This window comes from Odocoileus virginianus, chromosome 24 (genome assembly GCF_023699985.2).
Source record: "Odocoileus virginianus isolate 20LAN1187 ecotype Illinois chromosome 24, Ovbor_1.2, whole genome shotgun sequence".
Taxonomy (NCBI): Eukaryota; Metazoa; Chordata; class Mammalia; order Artiodactyla; family Cervidae; genus Odocoileus; species Odocoileus virginianus.
This window is the reverse complement of record NC_069697.1, coordinates 47065892-47085263: the sequence shown is the minus strand read 5'-3', so window position 1 is coordinate 47085263 and position 19372 is coordinate 47065892. Positions and strand designations below refer to the sequence as shown.

The window sequence follows — 19372 nt, the reverse complement described above, 5'->3', positions numbered from 1 at the left end:
ATAATCTTATGAAAATCTTATGATAATCTTAATCTTTTACTATAAGATTCAAGGGAATATTTCTCTTTCTGCATATTTGAAAGCTTGTAGTGAGTTGAATTAAATTATAGTCAAATGGATCACATTTTGAAAAATTAACCTCCTTAATAAGTTATTTTCAGTGTTTTTAGTTTGTTTCCCTGATTTAGTATTATTAATATGAAGGCAAACAATGCCAGAATGTTTCTTTATTACTATTAACATTTTAAAATGAATACCTTAAAATACTAGTATTTATATTAAAATTGCATTTTAAGAGTGTCTTTTGCATTGTTTTGTATTAAAACTTGGTGGCTGTATTTTTTGTTTTGAGCTTAGTACAGTTAAATAAAATCTTGTAAAGGTCTTTTGTCAGAAAGGCAGCTAAATAGAAGTCCCACTTGATATAATCTTATCTGTATATAGTCAACAACAACAAAAAATCCTCCTTTAAAATGAAAAAATTTTACCAAGATTTCATAAAACTTCAAAAGTTAAATAAAATTTTTATATATATAAAAAATTTTATTACCCACCACTTTGCAAAATTCAAATTACCAAAAAACAAATACTATAGATTATATACTTTCCTGTTCATTGACCATTTTGCTGTTCATTGTCACCTGAGTAAAAGAAATAAAATAATTTTTAAAACAGTAATCACTTTAGGCCTCACTAATTTAGAATTTCTGATGACTAAGATACTGAACTGAAAGTATTAACTTCTTGAGGCCCTACAGCCCGTGGCCTAGATGTTGCCTAGCAAATTAAATTTGTGTACAAAATTACAAGAGAAATTAAATCTTTCAGAAACTTCTAAGTACTTTAAAGTAATCGTTTGTATATCATGTATTTGTTTATTGTAAATCATGCCTTCAAGACATATTTGTTGATTAAAAGCCATTAGTAATTGAGATTTCTCCAAAAAGATTCTGAACTAGTGAGGTGCATAGTATATAGTCAGATTTATATCTGTTCAGTGTTTGCAGGGATGAATTTGGCCAAATACTGCTTCATGGGATTATGTTTGGAATTCTCTTTGCTCTTTTATCCCTCTTGCCTTACACTTTTGAAATAGGTAAATCCTCTGATATCTGTGTTGTGTTTAATTAGAATGCCCATGGTACCTACTGGGGGCTTCCCAGGTGGCTCAGTGGTAAAGAATCCGCACGCCAGTGCAGGAGATGTGGGTTTAATCCCTGGGTTGGGACGATCCCTGGAGGAGGAAATGGCAACTCACTCCAAAATTCTTGCCTGGAAAACCCCATGGCCAGAGGGACCTAGGAGGCCACAGTCCACAGGGCTGTGAGAGTTGGACACGACTGAGCAACTGAGCACGCGTGCTCGGTGCCCACTGAGACACAAGTAGTTTTCTTTAACATTCTTCCTTTAAAAATTAGTATTTTAATTCCACTGACTTAAGAAAATTATTGATTTTAAAATATTAGTAGTGGTTACCTGAACTCAGAAATGGGTGTATTGTATTAGTAGATTTATGAGAGTAATACCGAGTTTTATATTTAATTTGATAAATTTATTTTGAAAATAGTTCCCTTATATACCATTATTTTTTATATGAATGAATACATCAGAAATTGAAAACCAAAGGATGATGATTTTGTCATAAATCTGTTTTCCAGCATTCATTTACTACATACATTGTCATCTGTTAGTTCTTTTCTTTATTTCATAATTAATTTCAAAATTCAGCATTTTTTATCTAATTTAACATTTTCATATTTTTAAAGGTCCCCAGGTGCATCCAATTTTTCAGCTTTACCAAAGATCTCTCCTTCATCTCTATCAAATAATTATAACAACATCAACAACAGAAAGTAAGCACTGAATCTTAAAAACTCTTTGTTTAATTGATCGCCCTATTGTGGTTGCAAAACTCTTGTATCTAAAATTCAGAATAAAAAAGTCTTAATGCATTAAAATTGATTTTCTTTTAAATCACTGGTCAGTTCTTCTAGGAGTAACTTCACAAGAAAGCAAGCAGAAGTATAAACTTCTTGATTTAATACATACACTACAGTAATTTACTAAAAGAGAAATAAAGCACTTTCAGAATTTTATATTCTAAATGCTAATTATTGACATATATAGAAGTCTGTTATAATTCAAACTTTTAAGAAGAGTATGAATTTCAGATGTCATTTTAGAACTAGACATGTAATCACAGACAGCATATGGTGTTTTTTTTAAAAGTGTGTATCTGTGATTCAGTTGGAAGGTACAGTCAGTAAAGTTGAAAAGTGTATACAAACTCTTATTTATGAAAAAGGCAATTACTTTTTCTTAAAAAGCTTAGAGAAACAATTCCTTTGCTCTGCCATGAATAATACTCAGAATCTTGGGATATATAAAAATTACATGACAGTGTGTGCCTTTGAATATATTGCTATAAGAAAAAGGATTGAAAGTCACTTGGTATTCACGATAACATCTGACATGGATATATTGCCTTGAAAATTGACATGATAGGAAAGGGTAAAAATAAAACTATAATTAGTCTGGTCCATTATGGAAAGAATTTTAATCCAGAAATGATTATCATCCTTTTGCTTCTTGGATGTATACATTGTGACTTCTATATTAGATTTACAGTGTTTATGTAATTAAATATTTATGCTGCTTGTCCAGTTCATAAGTGACATCTGATTATTCTAGAGAATTACTTCAAAAATACTTGAGACTATTTGTGAAATACTCTTTTAAAAAGCACCATTAATTGACTTTATAGGTTTAATTAATGTTTCCTTAAAATTCTTATGGAGGGTGGGGCTTGATAAAATAATTCCAATTTTAACATACATCTGGATTATAAAAATATAAGAATAGCCAAAATAACTTTGGAAAGGAAAAACATTGAAAATGATTAATCCTGTTAAATATCACAACCTATTATAAAGATAGAATTCAAACAGCAAAGTACTGACCCAGTAATATGCCTCCAGATCAATGGAATAGAAAAGACCTTTATATACAAAAGAATTTAATGTGATCAGAAAGTATCAATATTCTAGACTAATAGAGAATGGGCAGATTATCCAGGAAATGCTGTTAGAAAAATTAGATTGCTATTAAAAAGTATTAATTGTCAGGTATATAAAAATTAAAAGGCAAATAAGTGAAGAAAATTCTTGCCAGAAATGGCAATAAAGGGCAAATATTCTTAATAAAGCAAGCTTATAAAAATCAGCAAGGAATTTTTTCAGATGGCTAGAAACGTGAGTAAATGATGTAGCTGGGCTGTAAAAATAAAAGAATTAAACATTTTAAATGTTCAAATTCACTAACTAGAGATAGGTAAGTTAAAACCATAAACAAGTCCATCCACTTCCCCCCCACCTCCATCGCAATGGGAAAAGTTAAGTGATGATATATTTTCTTGTAAGGATTCTGTTTGACTGGTTGGAATGTTAGTCCAACTTTTCTAGAAAAGAGTTTGCTATCTGTATCAAGATTTAAAACATTTATTCCTTTATTTCAGTAGTAACAAGATACGCACACTATAGTATAATAGCGAAATATTGAAGACACTGGATATCCAAAATTGCAATGTAGTATGTTCTCTTCTATTCAAAAATGTTTATTCTCAAGCAAAAGAGTGAAAGGAATCCTCCTATAATCTGGTTTGTATTTTACATAGTATCTTTTAATTCATTAAAAATAATTTTCTCATAAGAGATAAAATATTATTTGTGTTTCTGCCAATTGCAGATGGCTCCCACATCTACTGTAAAAGAATTTGGTTCCATGTATTTATAGTTATTCTAAACATGTTAGTTATTCTATACGTGTATTTATAGTTAGTTATTCTTTGGAGAGAGATTTTTTAACATTGTATTGAACAATGTTAGACTGTATTGAACATAGACTGTATTTTGACCAGAGCCGCCATATTAGTACATGTGGTCTGGTGCTTCTGTGTTTGTCTTATTTCCTTCTCATAGTGAAAATATGACAGTATAATGTGATTTCAAAAACCTCTGACTGGAGAAAATATTAAAAAGGGGAATTGGGAGTGGTTTCTTAAATTTAGAACAGAATGATTCTACTCCTATGACCAGATTACTATTTATATTTGTCTAGACACTAAAATAGTCCTTTCATATTGGAAATTTTAATAGTAAATAGTTGCTGGTACCACTTTGCTTAAAAGTAAAACTTCTCTTTCTTAGTAAGGAACAAAATTTAAACATTTATGAAATGAGTTTTTTTAACTTGAAAAAACTTGAATTAATGCTGTCATGTTTACCTAAACAGTTATCACACATAAAATTTACTTCTTGACTTTCTTTTCAACTTGTGGAAATAAGTAGCTGCTTAAGACTTCAGATGGAAATAGCACGATTTCTTTCATTGAAAGTATGTAAAATGGGTAGTAACATTGTTTAAGTACATTTATGAAACTTCATGTATGTAACTATATACTACAGTGAAAGTGCATGTTAAAATCAGTAGTTCTGACATACAAGTTTATATGGCATTTGTTTACAAATTCAAGATTTAAACTGATACATTATTAAGATACAAAATTTTCATTTTTAGAAATAAGAATATTTGTTATAATAGTAATAACAAAGTGTACTTGGAATTATATAAGTTTAATAAAGGTTAAATTTTTATTAAAGACTAATATTATGCCTGAATATTGTTTTCCTTGTAGTTTTCTTATTAATTCATACAATATTCATTATATATGCCAAAATCTTTCTTTTCGCTGCATTTTCTTCTGTCTTGCTACATTTGCTTTGCTGTAATACTGCCTTTAAAAATAAATCTCTTCAATGTATTTATTGTCTCAACTCGTGGCTTTCCACATCAGAGCACATTCTGTTTTTCTGTTAATTCATTTAAAACTCTTTTATTTGCAATGGAAATGACTTTGTATAAGAGATTAAGCGATGAAAAGGAACTGGAACTAACGACTGCCAGAGCTAGCTAGTGATCTGGCTTTTGACAAGTACTTGGTGGAAGCATCATTTCATTAACTGCAAAGTAAGCATAAACTTTTAAATGTATATTCATTTAAGATGATAGATTTTTAATACATAATTAATCTAGTATGGTATTAAAATTCTTATTAAGATTCCTGGCAAACTCATTTATTTTTGCAAAGTAGCAAACCCTGTGGGATAAGGACTAGTTTACAGTCTTTAGAAAAAAAAATAGCAGAAGTCATCATGAAAGGTATTGAAGCTGTCTTTCGGGCTTAGCCTGTTCTTTGCCATAGTATTTAAAGAGCTGCTGGCTTTGGTATTTTCCTCAGCAGACTTTATTTGATTTAAGGAGCACAAAAGATGTGGATTATAAGTGACCAATGAAGACAGTATTAAAATATTTTTAATTTGTTTTCATTACTATCATTGAGCATCTAGACTAGTATCTCAATCTTTGAACAAGGTTTATACTTATCCTGTCACTTAAACTAAAATGCAGATATCCTTTAAGTATTCAGATCTTAAAAGATAAAACCAGACACTGCTTTTGCATATGAGTTTTGTATTCATTTTTCAGTAAATAGGAATCCCTGTCCCAGCAAACTCCATCCTCTTGCCTCAAAGAAGAGTTGAGTTTTCAACACTCATTTGTTATTGAGGGTAGAGGAGATCTGAATATGAATAGCTTATAAGTGTGCTTTTAGTCTTTTCACTTGCTTGGGTGTCAGTGTGGATATGGGTGTGTGTGTGCATGAACATGCATTTGGGCATACTGTCCCTCTGTATTGTGACTTGTTTTATTATAATTTTATAGCTGATATATATAATATACATATATTAAATATAACAGCTATAAAATATATATCTATTGTTTTTCAACATGTTGAAAATGTAGACCTTTTATTTTTGTAATGTATAGCAGGCCTTGATTTTAAGCACTTCTTAAAGGGAAGAAAGAAGAACACAATTCAGTTTTTCTGTTATATATCCTAGAAGTTAGAGTCAAGAATCAGTTATTAAGTGAATATATATTGAATTGTTGACAGGTGCCTTGGACTTAGTTACTGGTAATAAAAATTATAAGGCTAGTGATCTTCAAAAGATGCTTGAACCCATTTTTTTTCCTTTAACTTTAAAACAAGTAAATAGCTACCAGTCTATGAAGCACTTCTTTGGACCCTGCTACTTTTAAGTTTAGGGTAGATTAATTTTTTAGTGTAAGAGTTGATCTTTTATTTATGATGAATACAAAAATATTAATGGTATAACATTATGTGTATAATTATTGGTTGATAGGGTTTTGTGTTGGGGCATATTTGTTTACTTAAGGTTTTGTTAGAACAGGCAGTAGTACAGTTCATTTAAACTGTTGTAATTATAAAGTGAGAGTATAGAAGCTATAATGGAAAGTTATTTGAAATTACAAGTAAAAACTGTTTTTGAAAAAATAATACCAGGAATAAATTGTAGCCAATTGAGGTTGTCAGAGTTAACTGATTTACCAAGTTTATCTGTAATAGTGTGTTCTTTTATTTGTTTTTAGCAAATGAACTTGATCTTGTTTACATTTATCCAAAGCATTCATCATAAATAGCTTATAAGATAACCTATTAAAAGTTAAGAAGCCATTATTTTCCACAAACAGATTTTTAATTACATGTAAAAAAAGGGAGGAGTCTAGCTTATTGATTTTCTTAGTTCTTTATAAAATTACCCTGGTTCTCTAAAGGTTGACTACTACATCATTTTTTAAAGATTATTATCTATTGTACTCATCATAGTACATATTATCCTGAGGTTGTATTTATCTAGTTAAACAAATTGCTTTAATCTAACAAGCTGGAAGATTCTTTCTATAATATTAATACTGAAATGTACTTGCTTAGAATCATTTCAGTTTTGAATACCTACTCATCCCAGACTTTTTTCTGCATTTGCATACTAGATTTTGCTAATCTAGCATAGAATACTATAAATAAAGTCTTCAGTGCATCAGAACAGTGATGTTGCAGAGGCCCTGGAAATCTCTGCTCTTCCCTGTAACTGAAACACAACTCTTCCTGTTTCTCTTGTTCCCACTCTTATTACAATAGCAAGATGTAAAAGGGACATAAATAAGATGATTTATTGCTGCGGGTGGTGTTTAAAATCTGAATTTTTCAAATTTGTTGGAGCAGTGAGAAACAGAGCAAGCTGTGAAGCTGCTTCAGTTAATGAAGGGTAGAAAGATATAATGTGGTTTGTATTGGTTGGTGTGGTATATGATACAGTGATTTTATTGATTGAATGAGAAATATATTAATTAAGGGGATTGTTGTTCATGTTAGAAGTACCTCAGTTAAGTACTATACAAAAAAATTAATAACTGACCACCTGTCTCAAATAGGTTTAAAGTACTGTGTTCATTATAACTGTATGATGATAATTGTGCATTATGAAAAATATTTTGTTTTTTCTTCTAGTGTGAAAAACTCAAATTATTGTCTCCCATCATATACTGCTTATAAGAACTATGATTATTCAGAACCTGGAAGAAACAATGAACAACCAGGCCTCTGTGGCCTAAGTAACTTGGGAAATACGTGTTTCATGAACTCAGCTATTCAGGTAGGTCTTTCCAAACAAAGTGAAACTCCTGTGTTTTATGGAAACCAGTAATACAGGAGGGATAGAGTTGGGTTTTACATGTCAGAACTTGAGTATTATATGTTTGAAGAGCTTTTGTTTTCATGGACGCTTGAAGCATGCACATTTGATTCATTCTGATGCTAGTAGTAGCATATCTTATTCTTCTCAGTTAGGTGGCATGTGATTGATTATCACATAGTAGAAGATGAAGTATAAATTCATGGGAAAATATAATTCCAATCAGAAAATACCAATCAGAAAACCTAGGCCCTCTGAGAAGAAGAAAAAACTAGTGAGATCTCTCCTTTACATGAAATCTCTTGTTTTTTAAGACATGGGTGGAAATCTCAGAAAATGATTTTTATGGTCACCAGTGGTCCATCTCTTAAAAAAAAATTATTTTTAAATCTTTTTTTTTACTTTAATGTGAAATTAAGATTTTAAAAAATAAAATTTAATGAAATTTTGTATACACATTTTAATAAATCACTTTCCCTTACTGCTCTTTCAATTTGGGGATATAAGAGATCACTGCCCTTTTTTCCCCTTTGTCTGTTCCATAGAGCTTCCTTTTTCTTCCTATTGTCTGTACCTTCTTCCAGTTTTACTTGTGAAATACCGATATCTTTGATTTAGAAGTAACAAGATCTATATATACTTGAATATCACTGTCACGGTGCATAAAATTAGAGCTGGTTATTTCCCTTTTAAAATAAAATTTTGTGTTTCAAAGAGCCCAAGATAATGGTATACTATTTTGATATTTGAATTTTACCTACATTTGTCAAATCTTTTTGTTTTTTTTTTCCCCCCAATTCTGAATTTTATTTCTAAATCTACAGTATTCTGTTCTCTATTCAGATTTTAATACTGAATCTCCTATGCCCAGGAGGCACTCTCCAAAGATACAGATTAAACGCAAATGTAGAGTGATAAGGACATACTCGCAAATCTTTTTGACTATCTGAAGAAAGTATAGGACTCTTTTTCATTCAAAATTCTAAATAAATAATTTGTACATTATCTTTAATGCACTTGTTTCCTAAATTAACCATTGTCTTTATAGCATTCTTGAAAAGTTAGAGTTTAGCCATCATAACTCTTGACCAGGAGTTGGCAGCTTTTTTAAGACACGCACTAGAGTGTGTAAAATTGATAAATTCCAGATATCTTGGTTTAAAGTTGAGCCAATCAGTAAATTGTCTGCTCAAGCAGATATTGTGTAGGTTTAATAAACTGTTCCTTTAAACCTACTTTGATGAGTAATACTGCTTATACTTTAATGTGAATCACTTTATCCAAATTTTTTGATCCTAGCAATTGTTAGACAATTTAATTTTAAAATATTTTGTCTTTATTTTCCGGAAGAAGAGAAAGGTAACTCATCTGAAAAGAACAAGCCAAAACTACTGTTATCCTGACAGTTTAATTTGGATAATAAAGTGCATGGGTGCTGAGCTTTCTGAGATAGGGACAGGCAAACATTGCCATTTTGTTTCTGTGTCTTTTGGATTACTCTGCCTGATCACTGAAAAGCCATATTTAGCACCATCTCCGGAAAATGTTTTATATATATAAACAGTGGTTATATCAGTATCAGTAAACCCTTTCTCATATCGCCAGTCACATTAATTTTTATACAACTGCTTATCCTTGCACTACCAAAATTATTTTCATTCTGGAGTCTTGATATCTTGAGGTCTTTTGGGTTTTGTTTTTGTTTTAGCATTCTAGTATGGGAAACCAACCTTGGTGATTTTTCATAAGGATTAAGAATAGGATTTTTGTAAAAATTTTAGTTGTATAAGCATAAGAAATTTGAGTCCGTTAGAAAAAGAGTTAGTGTTCATGCTAATCATTCATGCCAGCGAGTCTCTGGCTTACATTCAAACTATATTTCTTCTAAGGCAATTTTCGTTTCCTGTGCCTAATCAACTATGTTGAGCTAGATTTGGCATTTGTTGAACTTCCTTGTGTATATTTAAGGGAAAAACTTCATTTTGCTACTTTATTCTTCTGTTGAAAGTTTTATTACAATAAACTGGTATACCTAATGCTGACTTCTCTTTAATATATTTCACCTTTTGTTTCATTTCAGCTGAGATGTAGACATGAGGATGAGGTTTGTTAGGGTGATAGTTTGTAATTTTCTGGTAATCATAAAAGAGAAATTTTTCATGAAAACTTCAGCAAAGTATTTTAAAGAACTACTCTCAAATAAAATAAAACTTTCCAAGTTGGGGAAGAGAAAAAATTAGTTTTAATTTTTGCTGCTTTTGAATTTTAATCCACATTCAGAATTAGAAAAGCTAGTACTTCAGTTTTATTTTCTTAAAGCATCTATAATTTTTAATTGCTTTGGATGTCAGCTTTGAAATAGAAAATTCACCATTTAAATTTCCTTGTAACTTCTGTGAAATGAAAGATAGTTCATTAACTTCAATAAATATTATAAAATGAATTTTCTACTGATAATTTGAATTGTAATAGCTTAATTCAGTAATTCTAAAAGATATGAGTGGGCATAGTACATTAGGCAGTGTAATTGTTAATATCTTTAAAAATATGGGTGCAGAAGCATAGCTATTTTTCCTGTGTGAGCATAGGTTATGCTTAACCCATCAGTAGCCTTGAGATAATTAAAATAATCATTTGTGATTAAAAACTAAGCAGCACCAATTTGAGTGTGATTTAATATTATCATTGTTATTATTCAGTTTAAAAATGCTGATACTCAAGATTTTCTCTGATATAATGGTATGGATAAGTGTTAAATTTTTCTGGTGAATATAGTGCTGCCATATAGTTTGTTTATCTAGTTAATATTTGCTAGATGTCAAACATGTGAGATACATTTAAACATAGGTCCTGACCTATTAAGATTATAGTCTTGATGTTGTAACTTTCAGATGTTTTGCTTTTTAACATGAAAATCTTTTTTGAATTATTACTGTGAAAACTTTAATTGTATCCTCAGCACTTAAATAGATACAGTGAAGCTGCTTTGGTTGGTTGAAGTGCCCAGAGCCCTTTCTGCTTTTCTTCTGTATAACGGCCCTAGGAGCACGCTCATGGCATCCCAGGACTCTAAGGACTAGTTTAACATCTCCCCTGCTAATTAGCTGTGCTACCCTGTATAAGTTATTTCTACAACTTATTTTTCTCCTCAGGTGAGGAAAATAATATCAATAGTCCCCTTATCTTAGAAGTTTTATGGGGATTAAGTAAGTTGATGAATATAAAGTTCTTAGGATAGTGACTGGCACATCATAAATGCATAGACATTAGGTTGATATTATCTTTTTTTTATTTGAAGGAGTTAAGCAGAGTGACTGTGGGAAAATTCTACCATCCATAGTCCCTGTGTTTATTTTTTCTCCTTTCCTACAACTCTTATTCCACTTTGTCTGGACCTAGGGAATGAAGAAAAAATTGAATGTACTTTTAATTTTTTTGTTTTTGTTGTTTAGTGTTATTTCAATAATGATATTTATCATCTCCATTTCTGAGCTTTGTTAACTTAGTTCTCCTAGGCATACTGACTAAGCAAGGGATATAACAGCCTAGAACTTTTCATGAATCAGTCTACAGGAAATTTAAAATTCTTGAGTTCAGGTAATCTCTGGCCTCAGCCTCCTCAGCAGTTATGATTATAGGCATACATCACTCTGTTCCAGTAGCAAAATGAGTTAGCAAAGGAGTTTTCCAGTGCCCTTAATATACTACTCCATTGAGAAAATGTCTAGTTTTTTAAATTTGCATTTTTGGAGGTAATTTTAATTAGCATTAGTTGAGTAGATTTTAGGAGCACTCCAACCCTTGTCTTTTTCATTGTCAAGGCGTAGGATGCTCATGATTGGCTTCCTGGAAGAAGCAACTCTTCAGATGGATTTGAAGCAGGGGAGTGATATGGTCTTTTCCACTGGAAAGCAGCATGGCGTAAGATGGTTGTTTTCAAACTCTTTGCTTGAAAGTAATAGGGCTTCTTAAACAGACACTAAGAAGTCATTGAAAAAAAAAAAAAGATGGTAATCACGGACCTATTTTTTATCCTTTATCATAAATGTCAGTTGGAATTCCAAATGTTTTTAAAGTCAACTTTTTCCTATGATCTGTTGAGTTAGGTAAAAAGTTATTCTGTAAATTCCAAAGAATGTTGAAAGTTTCCAAAGAATATCGAAAGTTGAAAAGTCTTTTTTTTTAAAGACGTAATTAAAGAGAATGAGTAATATTACACAGAAATAACATTCTTTTAAGAAACTGGATTCTCATATAATGCAAAACTGTGAAAAAGTCACTACTAAAGCTATTATTTTTGTGTTGGAGTACTTCATATCTGTGAACAGAACTAAGTATAATGCTTTTCTACACTTACCTTGAGCTTTCTTTTGCATTTATTGGAACATTCTTGGAAACACAGTTTAACATGAAACTTTCTTATTTTTATTCAAATTAACCAAACTTTTGGTTCAGTAAATGAACATAGTTTCTTTCGATCACAAAAATGAAACACCTTACCACAGAAACATAAGAATTTTTTTAAATAGTTTAGGATTTTGAAGAAAATGATGGCTTGAGATAAACTGAGAATGTGGCTGATGAAAAATTCAAATCCTATTCTTATGGCAGATTTTTACCCAAGCAACCTTCCATACTGCGTGCCAAAAATTACATGGCAGACTAGCATCAAAAATATGTTTAATCATCTGTCAAATGGCAACTCATTCAGATCTTTCCATTTTGATAAAGGTAAAGAAATGGAAACAACCTTACTTATATTAGAACCATTCACTGCCTTATCACAGACGCCAGTGTTTTTACTTCTCCCTTGTTTGAACTAGGGAAAGGGAGAAGTGTTTCTTCCCTTTAGAATAAGTAAGGGGACTGGGAAAAGAGAACCTTAATTGTCAGGCAGACTATTAGGGGAAAGAGTATATATAGCATAATTCTGTAAGTATTTAGTTTTCATAACTGGGGCAGAAGCTGTATCTTTGAATGCTTTGTACTGTGTAAGTTGGCTAATGGTGATTTCTGATCATGAAAATATGCCTTTTATAACTGTCTTCTTCACATTCTTCCAAATTAATATACACATTTCTCTAGTTATTAATGTTTCTGTTTCTGTTAATATAAGTTTTCTTATGTTTTGTCAGTCGTAATTCTAGAATACAAAATGACATGAGTACAGATTACAAGGGAAAGGCTTATTCAAGGAGTTGGAGATAATAACGTCTGATTTTAATACAGAATTGTTTTACATTACACTCACGAGGTAGAATTACTTGGAGTGCTGACATATAGCGGCAGTTACTAATATAATCAGACTGAATTATCTTGTATTTTAATAATTATTCAAAGTAAATGAAAACATAAGAAATGTCAGTCTTTATGATGGTAACTAAAATGTGCCCCATTTTAGTAGTTACAATTTAGTAGTTACCAAAGTACCCTTCTTTGCATAGTAAAGAAGCAAGAAAAGAAAAAATGGTTTCAGATTTAGTTGTATTACCTAACAATCAAAAAGTGAATTTCCTTGATATCAAAAGCTTTTTCCAAAATACATTTTTTTCCTTTATTAAAAATATGCATGTCACTCAACACATTATGATTGGAATATTCTAAAGTATATCAGGTTTATGTTCTAAATTTTATAAATTGGTATTATTAGTCACTGGAAAAATATAAGCTATTGGACAGATAGAGCCCTAGAAAGGAGAAAGCCATGCTAAATATATCTTAAAGGCTTTTTATCTTTTACCTGTTTGTCCTAATGTATGTATTTAAATTCTAGTCAGTTAATGTTATGCTGTATTAATTACAAGAGGCCCTCTCTATTAGATTTTTTTTCTTCTACTGGCACACTTAAGATCATCTTTCTATTTCAGTTTGTGAGTAAAAATAGTTTGTGGTAATTCATGTTACCAGTGATCAACTTCATCAGTGTTTTTGCTTTGCCAATAATGGATGCTTAATTCATTTTTTTTTTAATACTATCTATATGGAAACTTTTGCTTAGTGTTACCAATCACTTCTTTACAATAATTCCTAAACTAACCTTGGCAAGGGAGTTGGTTACTAAAAACCATTGCTTTAATTAGTAATAGTATTTAAAATAGATTACTAATTCTCATAAACTCATATTAAAATATTAAGAGCCCAGTAGTGAACCTACAACCTCTGATAGTAACAGTACCCTTCTTTGCATAGTAAAGGTGGTTTTTCCTATCATTGTCACATTCTTACTTTTCCCTTCGTAGAGACCTTTGAGTTAGGGCATCTGGTATCCTTATTTCACTGAAGAGGAAATTGAGGCAAGGAAAGTTTAAGTAACTTGTCATTCACTAAGACAAGTTAATGAATGAGTTAAAACTGGCTGACATTAGGATGTCTATTTTAATTCAGACATCCTGAGATAATGTATCTTTCATAGTTATACTAGTCAACTTGTAAGAAGTGCTTTTAAAATCTTATGTTTTATTGTGGTCGCAACATTTACCATTTCAACTATCTTTAAGTGTACAGTTCAGTGGTATTAAGTATATTCACATTGTTGTGCATCCATTAAAAATGTTTTTATATTTATGCAAAATATATGGTCCCCATAATACAAAATGTTTCCATTTGGTAGTATTACTATTTTATGATTCAGACACTTTCCCTGGGAGATTATACTTGATGGTGTGTTTGAAATAATTTAAGAACTCCTTTTAGGATTGCTTTCATTCTTCTGAATATCACTGATGGATATTTCTCTTCCTTTGATGATAAAGTTGATTTTCAAAAATGTTACTCAGAGCTTTATCTCCAGAATATTGTAGGGGATCTAGCTGTATAATTTTTTTCAAATAATAAGTGTTAAGTTATCCATTCACTGGAGAAGAAAATGGCAACCCACTCCAGTATTCTTGCCTGGAGAATCCCATGGACAGAGGAGCCTGGTGGGCTATACTCCATGGGGTCGCAAAGAGTCAGACACGACTGAAGCAGCTTAGCACATCCATTCATTACTCAGCGCTTATTCACCAGAGGCTCCCTAAGTGCCTTCGCTCTGGGAGACACTGACTGCTGTGGTGAGCAGAGCAGCACGATTTCCGTGAGTTGTGGTGTGGCAGGGGAAGGGGGTCATCGCCCAGTCGTGTCTGGCTCTCTGTGGTCCCGTGGACTGTGGCCCACCCGGCTCCTCTGTCCATGGACTTCTCCAGGCAGCAGTGCTGGAGTGGGCAGCCGTTTCCTTCTGCAGGAGGTCTTCCGAACCCAGGGAGCAGATTCAGGGCTCCTGCGTTGCAGGCAGATTCTTTACTGTCTGGGCCGCTAGGGCAGCCCTAGTCTAGTAGAGTATAAGCATTAAATTGTGAGTGTGCTAAGCGTCATAAAGAGAGAATCATGAGAGGACAGTGAGCATAATAAGACCTGGGAGAGCCTCTGATCTATACTGGATGTCATGCTCCCCAGAAGTAACGTCTGAACGGTGGCCAAAGAATAGGTGTTAGTTGGGCAGTTGAGAATTGAAGTCAGACAGAGCAACAACAGCATGTGCAAAGCCCCTCAGGCATGCAGGTTTGAGGAACCAAAGATGAGTAACCCATGGGATGATATTTAAAATGGGGAGGGGGCGGGGGGGATAAAATGAGTTCAAAGAAATAGGCAAACACCAGATCATGTAGGGGGAATTTGGATTTTAATGCATTATAAAGGCATTAAAGGTTCCAGGCAGCTATCATCTCATCTGGTTTACTGTAGTTATCTTTTAACTGATTTCTCTGCTTTACCCTTAGCCCCTATGATTCATCCTCAAAAATAAACTTTCAGAGAGATCCTTTTGAACTTAAAGCAGGGGCTTTCCTGGTGGTCCAATGGCTAGGACGCCATGCCCCCGATGCATGGGGCCTGGAATCAATCCCACATGCCACAACTAAGACCCAGTGCAGCCAAATAAATAGATTTTTTTTTAAATTAAAACATTTCCTGTTACTCCTTCTTCGTATCACTAAATGCCTTCTCATTTCACCAAGCAAAAGCTACAGTTCTTGAAAGAGACCATAAGGCCCTGTATGATCTGGCTCCTGCTGTCTTATTTTCTACGACTTTCCTCCATGCTCCCTCTGCTCCCTGCTCACTTAGCCGCCCCCCCCCCCCCCCATTCCACAAATGTTCCTGCCTTGAGTCAGATGTTCCCTCCTCACTCTGTATACAGTGGTAACTGCCCTTCCCATTGCGTGACCACCTGATATTTGATATATATATTTGAGTTTTTTTGTCTGTTTGCCTCTCCCTATTCCCAATTCGTGCTCCTAAGCATGGGGACTTTGTTTTATTCACTGCTATAGCCCAGTTACCTCAAACAGTGTCTGGCATGTAGCTGGCATTCAAATTAATGAAAAGTAAACGAAATCACAAGTGTGTGTCTGACTTCTGGCTTGTGCATCATAATGATGACATAATGATAATAATGGGAGGAGAGACACAGGGGAGGTAAGTTTGGAGTAAGGAGAAGATTATGAGTTAATTTTAGGCATATGCAGTTTGTCCTGCCCATGAAACATCCAAGTGGATACATCATAGACAGATGGATGTTCTAAGAGTATGGAATACAGACCACAGGCTTAGGCTGGAAATAAAAATGTGGCTGTTTGTAGTTGGTTTTAAAATCAGGGAAATGATTGCATCTGTAAAGAGAGGGCATCTGTGAAAAAGAGATTCCAGGACTAAGACTTACAGTTTAACATGTGAGTAGAGGAAAGACTGCTGTTGCAACAAGAGAAAAGAAGGGGATTATGGATTCAAGTAGTTTCTAGATTTTGTGATGACTTCCAAAAGAATGAGACCATGTTATAAGCTAAGAATGCATGAATAAGATTGCTCAGCAATACTGACATCTCACTTGAGATTGAGGACTGCCAGTTTAGAATGATATAAATTTATTCACTTAAAATTCTCTGTAATGGTGTTTAGCTACATAATGCATAAAACAGATGGCTGGGTTCATACAGTGAGACAATTGGGTTCATCTCGAGTTGAAAGAAAAAGAGGTCAAAGAAATTAAGAGCAGCTAGGCTAGTCTTCTTGTTTTGGCTGGCTAATGTATTTAGCTAATCCAATAAACATACATTGAGACTTACTCTGTGCCAAGCATTATTCTAGACATTGGTAATACAGAGTTGAAAAAGACAGTGCCTATCTTCTAGAATTTCATTCTGGTGAATAAGATAAACATGTAAATAAATAAGATAATATGTGATATAGAAAGCATGATAGCCAAGTGTTTCAGAAGCAAAGAGATCTATTGGGAAGTAAGTGAGGCTTCACTAAGGAGGTGACAGTTGAATTGAGTCTTGATTTCATTTGTTGAGTACGTTATTCACTAAGACTTATGTTTGGTTAACCTGGTGATAAAAATAGCAATGACATACCATAAGTACAACTATAACATTACAGCTCATACTTGTTCACATGAGCACCTTTTTTTAATCATAGAAATCCCTACATCAGAAATCTTATTTTACCATAGTAAAAAACACATTGCTTGTACACTCAATAAACATATTGATACCTCCTGGATGCTATATAGATAACAGTGCTTTTTCATACATCTCTCATCTCTAAAAAGAGAAGTACCTAAAATATTTTGAGCAGTGACAGTATCAGTGAAACAAATACATAGTCTCCTAAAGTAATTGCATCAAAGATGACATTCATTTGAATTTGAAGGGTTTACTGGAAAATCACTGTTTGCTTAATAATCAGGTCTCATGTGTAATTAAAGATCTCTGTTCATTTAAACAGATTTTGCTTTGAATATAAACTGAGTCATTGGCTGACACACACATACAAAACACCAGTATACATACACATGCATATTTATTATGCATATATGAATGAATACATATATTTTAAAATAGATTTGGTATAAAATTAAGGTATTTTGTGTAAATTCTTCAGTAATTACCCAGGGCTTTTTTAAGCATCATGTACCTTGCCGAAGAGAAAGCTTTCAGTAACTGTTCTTAAAAGAAATTAAAAACAAGTTCTTGACCAGAATGTTACTGTTCATAAGGAGATTCCTAATATTAATATTTACTTTATGATTCCTCTTATATTCATTGAATATCATATCAGAGTATCTGTATCCTCATAATTATACCACCATCTTCCTAAGACGTTTCTTACCTTCCCTGAAACTTGTTTCATTAATCATTTCTTGTTTGTTCTATACCTTTAACCTCACCTCTTCACTGTCTTCCTTTCAGCATATGTACATGGTCAAGTCTTTTTTAAAAAAATGAAATAGGAGGAAGACAGAGTACCCTTGACCTTGAAAAGGATGATCTGTGCTTTCTCCCTACTTTCTCATATTCCATTCAGTAATCCTCATGACTGCAGCATAGCACAGTGGGTAAAAGCTTGGATTTTGCAGTTTGACAGCTTCAAATCCTAGATATTGTAACTTTTCAAGTTGTATGATCTTGGATAAGAAACTTTTTAATTTTATCTGTTACATGGAGATAAAATCCTTAAGAAGTACTTGGCACATAACAAGCATTGTGTAAGTATCAACTACTGCTGTATCATCACTGTGACCATTATACCACTCCACAGAAATTATATTTGCTAAGGTCATTCTTGACTGCCTGTTTCACTAGGCTCTTTGCAGCCCCTCTAGTTGACATCTGCTTATAACTGACAGATCCCAAAGCTGTCTCCACTACAATTCTCCCTCTTGAGTTTTCCTCTAAAACGTAACTATTAGATGGACATCCCTGCCTAAATACTATTACAGATAACTCAAACTCAGCATGTCTGTGACTGAACATATTTCCTAGAAGCTTAGTGCTTTTATTTAGTATACTACCTTATAGGTGCAATCATTGACCCAAGTCAAAACCTGACTTACCACAGGATCTGTTGATTCGACTGTTCTTAAATATCACTTGTATCTATCCTTTTCTGTCCTGCCAGTACAGTATTTTAACACTTGATTATCTTTTAAATGAACTGTTGAAAAATACATCTAACTCATTTCTTTGTTCCTAACTCATCTTTTTGTTCATCATTTATCCTCTTCTGATTCATTTAGTGTCACATTTAGTACAAAGCGTCATTGTTTTTAAATGCAGATACCTCCTTGCTTAAAACTCATTTCGTATCACCTAAAGGATAAAATCCAAATTGGACCCTACCTAGCTCCTTAACTAAAAGTTAAGACTCTCATAATTTATTAAGTCTGAGGTCTCTTTATAATATTTAATGTTGCCTCTTTCCTAGTTGCCTTTCACACACCCACATATGTGCTCATGGACACCCACACACACATGCACACACACCTCTTTTCCTCTGTGTCTTCTGGGCAGATAACTATTATGCAGTGAGAATCATGCAGTTAGAGACTGTCTTTGGTTTTCTTTTATATCCCCAATGTTTGATACGATGGCAGATAATAGTTCAGTACATTACAGTAGTGTTTCTCACAGTGTTTGGATGAGACTGTGCTGGTCAGCAATAAAATAACTACAAATTAAGCATAAGTGATCCAAAACTTTTACAGTAGTTAGGGTAATTTCATTCCTATTAAATCTAATAATTTAAAAATGGGGCTTTGTTTTCCATATGTTGTTTCTTATTTCATTTTTCTGGTGGTTCATTTTTATTTTATAAAAAACTTTTAAAGTATCAGTCTGTGACAGTTTGAAAATTTTAAAAAATATTAGTCCTTCCACATAGATGGTTTGAAAAACACTGAGTTAGGAAAATTTACCTGAAATATTTGCTTTACCTGTACC

The 19372-nt window shown here is 32.7% G+C and overlaps 1 protein-coding gene across 9 annotated transcripts in view; it reads left to right on the top strand.

The window, feature by feature from the left end:
* Nucleotides 1–19372, top strand: part of USP15 (ubiquitin specific peptidase 15) — a 133254-nt gene that overhangs the window by 73528 nt on the left and 40354 nt on the right. For 3 of the 9 annotated variants that reach the window (XR_011483315.1, XM_070454672.1, XM_070454674.1), the window contains exons 7-8: nucleotides 1767–1853; nucleotides 7430–7574. Coding sequence is in view for 7 of the 9 variants with exons in the window: in XM_070454672.1 (XP_070310773.1) it covers nucleotides 1767–1853; nucleotides 7430–7574 (232 nt within the window). In the remaining 2 variants the exon portion in view is untranslated. The other 6 variants (XM_070454678.1, XM_070454679.1, XM_070454675.1 and 3 more) reach the window with 6 other exon arrangements.